This window comes from Lipomyces oligophaga (assembly GCF_038497815.1).
Source record: "Lipomyces oligophaga strain CBS 7107 unplaced genomic scaffold V1516scaffold_4, whole genome shotgun sequence".
Lineage (NCBI taxonomy): Eukaryota > Fungi > Ascomycota > Lipomycetes > Lipomycetales > Lipomycetaceae > Lipomyces > [Lipomyces] oligophaga.
Genome location: NW_027117788.1, coordinates 1,551,460 through 1,558,445, shown reverse-complemented (window position 1 = coordinate 1,558,445; position 6,986 = coordinate 1,551,460). Strand labels below are relative to the sequence as shown.

Genomic DNA, 6,986 nt, shown 5'->3' with positions numbered 1-6,986 from the left:
TCAGGAGTAGTTTCGAACACACGATCACACAAGAATTCCGCGACTCTGTTACTAACCTCATCAGCCAAAGCAAGAGTCTTGTCAAACTTTCCTAAACGTTGTAGCACATCATCTCGGGAAATCGATTCGTTAAATTTATTGAGCTTTTCCTTTTTTACATCGGAGAAAGAAGAGTAGTCGGAGTCGACGGCATGTACTTCGGTAGCAATTCGCTCTTTCTTCTCGAGGACTCCATCGTCAGATAAAGAATTCATCTAAATGACTTAATTTATTAATATTGTAATGATGTGGTTGCAGTTGATATTTACCTATCTGAACTAGTCAAAGAAACAGAAAGTGCGTTTCGTACAATATAAGTAGTCAAATGAAGTTTTAATCTGGTTGTACTTAGATTCAGAATTCGGAGATGAGTTTAGCTATTTGTATATTTATACTCTGAGATGTAACTCTGTCTTCGTGGTTAGCTTAACACTCAGTCACTTTCTCTTCAGATGGCGTAATTATCTGCTTCTTGGCATGCTGCCGAGGAGAAGTGGATAGTTAGGCAGAATCTCAGAAGAAATGACATGTTTCAACCTCTCGGCGGCGCTGAAGCCATTCAATACTTGAAGCATCAAGCTTGCCATTAGCAAGTTTCAAAAGCTTATATGATTTTGCAATTCTAGACTAGCTTAAGTTGGAAGCAATACTGTCAAAATGAATGAAATGTTTTCATAGAACACTTGATAATCTTGATTACTAGTTTAAATTGAAGTACATTATTCTCAAGCAGTGGAGGATCTGGAAGTTTGAAAGCAGATTAGATTTAAGCGGCTCCGAGTACTCAGATCTTGAATATTACTTAATTTTTTGGAAGATCGCAGAGGCTATTGAAAAAATTGAGGTTAGCTTTGCCATTAAGATCAAATATTTTTGTAAATGAGGTTCAAGAAAATGGATTTGAGATATCTCAGCTAAATCATAAACTCAAATAAAAAAAAAACTTTTTCTGAGGCGGCTAAATCCCTTTAGTGAAATAAATTCGTGCACAGTGGCTACTTAGAATGCTTATCTAAAGATAAGTCCTCGAATATTGGCATTTTGGTCTGCCTAAATTTTTCTAGCGTGACGCCAAGGAAAAGTAAAATGTTATCTGACCACAGGATCAAGAACGGGACAGCAGTCTTATCTGATTCAGCTTGATTAGCAAAGCGCAGAGCGCTATTATGACTGCACATAGGTGCTATAGCTAGGTTAAATATTTTCAAGTACGTTAGTCCCATAATTGCTCGAGATTTGGTCTTAATTATTATGGAGAACCATCCTCCGATAAATAAATGCCAAAGTCACAGACACTAGACCTGGCTAGTAAAAGTGAAATTCCGATACCTTATTTGCCTGAATTCATTAATAAAGTACATCAATTTTAATGCCGAAAGCGGCAATCTTTGTGAAGGGTGAATGCTCACATGCTCCTTTTTCCTGTGAGAGTTCTAACGGATTGCACAACCTGTAGAGAATTTTGCGAATAATTCCCCTGATTTTCGCAATCGATAAGCTTCATTTAAATTTCTTGCACGGGCCTTGTTTGTGTTGTGCTCCGAACACTCGGGCCAATTGGTAGCGGTACCCTAGCTTTACGATTCGGCAGTCCACCCAATAATGGAAAATCAAGGAAAATAGTTACGTCTAAAGTTAAGGCGAATACTCGATTTCAATATGCTTATTCTAATTTTACAATTATTTTGTATTATTTATGCTTTGTGATAAATTCCTGTCTTGCCAAAAAGTGCTTAAGCTATACAGGACGGGGGAACTACTTTACACTAATATGTCAGTCTTCATGTATTTTGTCTTCAACGCCTTTAGGCGGAAATGCTCTGTTAATCAAGTATGGCATTTAGTATAAATTATATAAGCTATTATATTATTTTGAATTATCAAACTTCGGGATTCCATGAGCTAAATTGGGTGGAGTTCGCAAGTTCTCGTTTTTCAGCACTGCAGTTGTAAGCCAATATAACAGACCTAGAATCATAATCCGGAATTCATATACGAATCTGCAAATTATTCAAAAAGTTAGATTTTGCATTTCGGAATCAATCATACAATAATTGTTGCAAATTCGACTATTTCAAAAAAGAATAGAATGGATAAGAGTACAGTCATTATTGCGCGAAAATGCGAAACTAAATCGCCACTAACAGAGAGGCAATCAAGTTTTCGCTGACCTGTAGACATAATTTTTGGAGGTAAAATTCCAAAAATTGGAGTTAAATATAATCAGAGCAATATCTCAGTTTCATATGATTCCAATATTCTAATTTTTGTTATCTGATAAACGTTAATGCTAATGAGAATCAATATTTTGTGATAACATGCATTTAGTTTCATACTCACATATTCTTACACTTTTGTGACCGACAAACATTCAGGGCTCAAAAATATCAGTCAAACCACTCACCTAGGAGAGTCCATTCTCAACAGCAAATTGAGACTAAGTCTTCGATTCAATCCTCTTGCCTGGTGCTTTCATTTTGAGGTTTTGATACCTACTAAGTATCAGGGATTTATAGCTGAAGGAACTGGAATTTATGACCAAGATTATAAATTCTAATAGAGTCTATCTAAATTTCAGACTCTGCCAGCGATCAACTTTGTTTGACTCAGAGATCTAACTGGATTAGCGGGACAGCTAGGTTCGATGAGCAAGCCTATGCAAAGAGCAACAAATCTTTTACCATCCATTTCTACCCGTAGCCAGAACAATATTAAGAATCTCGGTTAGACAGCCGAACGAATTTTACGCAAACGAGATCTCACATAGATTATTTACGGAGGTATAGTCAGCTTTTAAAAAGTAGTTCGACTAGGACATTAATTCAAGCCTAGAAAATGTTGACTAAACTGGGAATTAAGTTTTAGACGAAAGGCCTTTGCTTCAGATACTCGACCATGTCAGTTTCAAATGTGCTTAGTCAGATATTTGTGAGGGACCATATTTTTAATCTCAGTCGATCCAGTCGACTCTTTGACTGTCGAATAGCAAACTTGAAAGAATTAATGAAGTTTCTGGTTCAATCTCCGAGTTGCTATCCTGCGATCGCGTCCGAACATATCGATTAAAATAAGTCAATTAAATCGAGTCAGCAGTAACTGAACTGGAAAGAGACTAATTATTGATCAGCACTGAAAAAAGAGTGTTTGTGAATAACAGTGACTTGTCTATTGATTTGGAATGCGAAGAGGTGGATAACGCAATCATGCAATCATTATTCGGAGAATCTTGCACGTTGCAAGCCCGCTGCTTCCAGATATGTCTCTTAAAGCAAGAAAATTTGAAGACAATATCTATCGCACAAATTCATATGAAAAGAAGATTAAGATTTTCTCCAGTTTCGCTGCGTGGTTTTCTAAGGCGAGACAAACGCGCGCTAGAATCAGATACTTCATCGAAGAGCTCAGGAGCATATCGACGGCTGCGAAATTTGGTAGAAGAGACTTCTATAGTTCAGCAAAATTCAGACCCGTGCTCTGACTCAACGTATAAGTTGTTGAATGAAGTGCAGAAAAATGGTTTGTCTCTTCAATCAAATGATGTGGCACCCACTAATGATGATATATTTCGAACGAAGACTGTTGGAGGTTAGAAAATATAATTTTAATTTGTGTGCATCTGCTAATATGATCTAGATAACAACTACGAAATTGAAGACAGAATGAATTCCAGCTCGTGTAGTCAAAATATATCAATCGGAGAGCTATCTGACAAAACAACTAGATCCAAATCGTTCGAATCACTTAAGAAGGAAAACTCCTTTTTTTCGGATAGAGGACTAGAGGATGAACGATCCCAGTTTTGTTCATATGACAGTGAAAAGAGACTTAGATACGACCAAAGTATATATGAGAGGCTCAAAGTGAATTTTTATCGCTAATATCTTGAAGCTTCTAGGCTTTCGTCTCGATGCCTTCTGGAAGATATGATTAGTCTTCCTGTTGAAAAGACTGGCATATCTCAGATGGAAGTGTCAGAATCCGAGCATGCAGGTTATAGGAACAAGATGTCAGGACTCAATGAACGGGAAGAGACAATTCAAAGGCAGTCTACCTTGAGAACTTACAGGAATAATACTTCAATTAAGCATGGTTTAAATTATGAAAATGTGCACAACCGTTACAAAACTTTGCAAAGTACTCAGAGCCCGGAGACAGAAATTTTGAGAACTGATTTTTCTTCGCACAAGGCGAAGAAATTATGCGTTTCGATTCCTAAAAATAAACATATCCATCAGCAAGCTCAACTGAGTGGCATATGGGTAGCTGAGCCAACCACCAAATTAACGATCACTGCAAAAACCCGTGCGACGGCAATTTTATGTAATATCAATCCTGAATTCGAATCTCAAGCTTGGAATTGGATTAAGACCGCAGAGGCAGATTCAGTTTTGATTAAGCAGCCCAAAGATATTGTGGAAGGAGTGGCTAGCCTTTTGGCACAAAGCAAATGGGCATTACAAGTCGACCAATTTGATAATACCTATTTGTCAAGAAGCTTCCCCATAACTGATTATGATAGGCAAATACCACTGTTATTTTCCATTTTCCGGAGGGCTTCTCAAAATTTCAAAATCAAACCAATCATCAATTTCGAAATTATTCAGACGACGATTCTTCTACAGACATTCAAAGACCAGCCGCCTTTTATACGTTCGAATAGTCGAGTACCATTGGATGATCATGAAGTAATACAGTTTGCCGCTACAAAGCAAGATTTCGACTGTGCAATGTTCATACAACAAGAGTATGAGAAGTTAAGCTAAGTTTGAAAAGCAATTCTAGTTTTATATTCTGGCCAGATATTCTATCATTGTCATAGCAGAAATTATCAAGAAATTTTTTCATCTATTCACCAACACCCATTTTTATCAAGAAATCAGAAAACGCCCAATAAAATGATACATTTCACAAATTACAGAAATATAGCTCACGAAGAAGCTAGCCACGGGTGCCGGATCTGAAATTCCTGCCACTACCCTGACGCTGTCCTCCGAAAAATTGGTGGCTCTGTTGGAAAAATTGACGATTTCCTCCTTGACCGGAGCCTCCAAAAAATTGTTGCTGGAAAAATTGGCCACCAGCACCACCAGCACTTCCAGATCTGCGCTGCCGGAATTGTGGGCCGGAACCAGCTCCTTGGAGGGGATCATTGGGATCATCGCCATTGTCAAATCGCTGTCGGAGTTCGGGATCAGAAAGAACCTCATAAGCCTCATTAATTTCTGCCATTTTCCGCTCAACCTGATCAGGTGCAAGGTCGCCGCGATATTTATCAGGATGAAACTCTTTGGTTTTATTGCGGTAGGCTTTCTTGATTTCTTTGTCAGTTGCATCTCTAGTAATTGATAAAACTTTATAGTAGTCTTTTGAATTTGCCCGCTTCTGAAGAACTTGAGCTTCGTGCAAAAGATTCCTCACTCGCTGATCGTGGCCGCCAGCAATTTCATTGGCGCGATGTAAGATTTCAATCGCTCGATCAAACTCATCGGCTTGTAACTGAATCCTTGCGTTAAAAAGCAGCCCCACGATCGACTGGTCTCTATGTTTGAGTATTTCTGGACAATAATGCGACCCCCAGTTCTGCAACTCAAGAGATGATTCACACAGAGCTTCCTTTAAGTCAAGTAAAAGTTCGGAAACAGAAGTTTCTGAATTGGTAGGAATATGCTCGCGCATAATTATTTCCGAGACAGAAGACTCCACTACTTTCAACAAACCGTCACGATGAGGACCCTTGACCAACAGAGCCTTCTCAAACGTTCCCCAGATTCGTTTCTCTTTAAACTCAAAAGCTTTCTTGATATCTTTGTTTAGCTTATTAAGATCTCGAAATAGCTGCTTACAAGTCTGGGAATCTGGGTCGTAGTTAAGACATTTAGAAAGTTGTTGGATAGCTCTATCTCGTTCGTTCAGACTGAAAAACTCCAGCTTCGCTATACGTACATAAGTATCTGCATCTAATGGGTTGGCATTGACGACATGACCAAGATCAGCAATGCCTTCTCTAATATGCCCATTCTGTATGCGACAACTGGCACGCAATACTCGAAGGGCAACTAAAGCTGACGCGTAAGAAATAGCTGTAGTAGCTCTCGCGATGCATTCATCAAATCGATTCAGGTCAAACGCTTGTTGCGCTGCCAGAGCCGCTTCCTCGGCTTCATTAACTTGCAGTAAATTTTGGGTTTGACTTCGAGCAGAGCGAGCGAAGTCATCCTTAGCTGCAGCCCATTGACCAAGTTTTAGTCGAAGCTTTCCTCGTTGAAGAAGAGCTGATTCAAAATCAGGCTTCAGATCCAAAGCATGATCAAAGTCGGAAAGGGCAGATTGAAGACGCCCAATAGACAAATAAGTAGCACCACGCTTAAAAAGAGAAAGATAGTTTTGTGGATCAGCTTTCACAGCGGCATCGTAGAACTGCAGAGCGTCCTTATATTGACCTTGGCCAAGCAGCAAATCTGCTTGCGCTAAATAGGCAGAAGGAGAAAGGTCAGGCTCGACTTCGATTGCATACAAACTAAGAGGAGCAATCAGCAGAAGCACAAGGCTCAAATAAGCCCGCACAATCATCGAAACAGGAATCCTGAGACTGCGAACAGAACCAGTTAGAAGAGATGAGAAACAAACTTGAAATAGTCTAGTTGGCCTTTGAATTCTAATGCAACAAGCGCTATTCTCGGTCACGATTATAGTCACGGGACACGTCACATGATAATTAGAGACTAGGCGAGCGTCACAGTAAGAAATAGACTGAGGTATTCAGTTACAATCATTTCATCATAAAAGATCGAAGTGAAAGCGAGAGGATATATGACTCTATCTCAGAAATAGCCCAGATTAATATTAATGTACAAATGATAATCGACTTCATTAGACAATCCAGTAGCGAATTTTGACTGTCGGAGCAGATGCTTGTCAATAATAATGCGGCCGACCAAAAAATTGTT

At 39.0% G+C, this 6,986-nt stretch overlaps 3 protein-coding genes across 3 annotated transcripts; 1 reads left to right on the top strand and 2 right to left on the bottom strand.

The window, feature by feature from the left end:
* Positions 1-56: 56 nt before the first annotated feature.
* Positions 57-254, bottom strand: V1516DRAFT_664665 (uncharacterized protein; the record flags this gene model as incomplete). The annotated part of the gene is made up of 1 exon (XM_066920617.1): positions 57-254. A coding segment is annotated over one exon (198 nt), but the record flags the coding sequence as incomplete, so codon positions are not given.
* A 2,764-nt stretch (positions 255-3,018) lies between these two features.
* Positions 3,019-5,289, top strand: V1516DRAFT_691483 (uncharacterized protein). Its single transcript, XM_066923858.1, has 3 exons — positions 3,019-3,624; positions 3,673-3,879; positions 3,928-5,289. The coding sequence occupies exons 1-3, from the start codon at positions 3,243-3,245 to the stop codon at positions 4,800-4,802; spliced, it is 1,464 nt and encodes a 487-aa protein (XP_066777744.1). The 5' UTR covers positions 3,019-3,242; the 3' UTR covers positions 4,803-5,289.
* Positions 4,834-6,653, bottom strand: V1516DRAFT_676160 (uncharacterized protein). The gene has a single exon (XM_066922373.1). It carries the CDS (start codon positions 6,607-6,609, stop codon positions 4,978-4,980), a length of 1,632 nt encoding a protein of 543 aa, XP_066777743.1. The 5' UTR covers positions 6,610-6,653; the 3' UTR covers positions 4,834-4,977.
* Between the last annotated feature and the right edge of the window lie 333 nt (positions 6,654-6,986).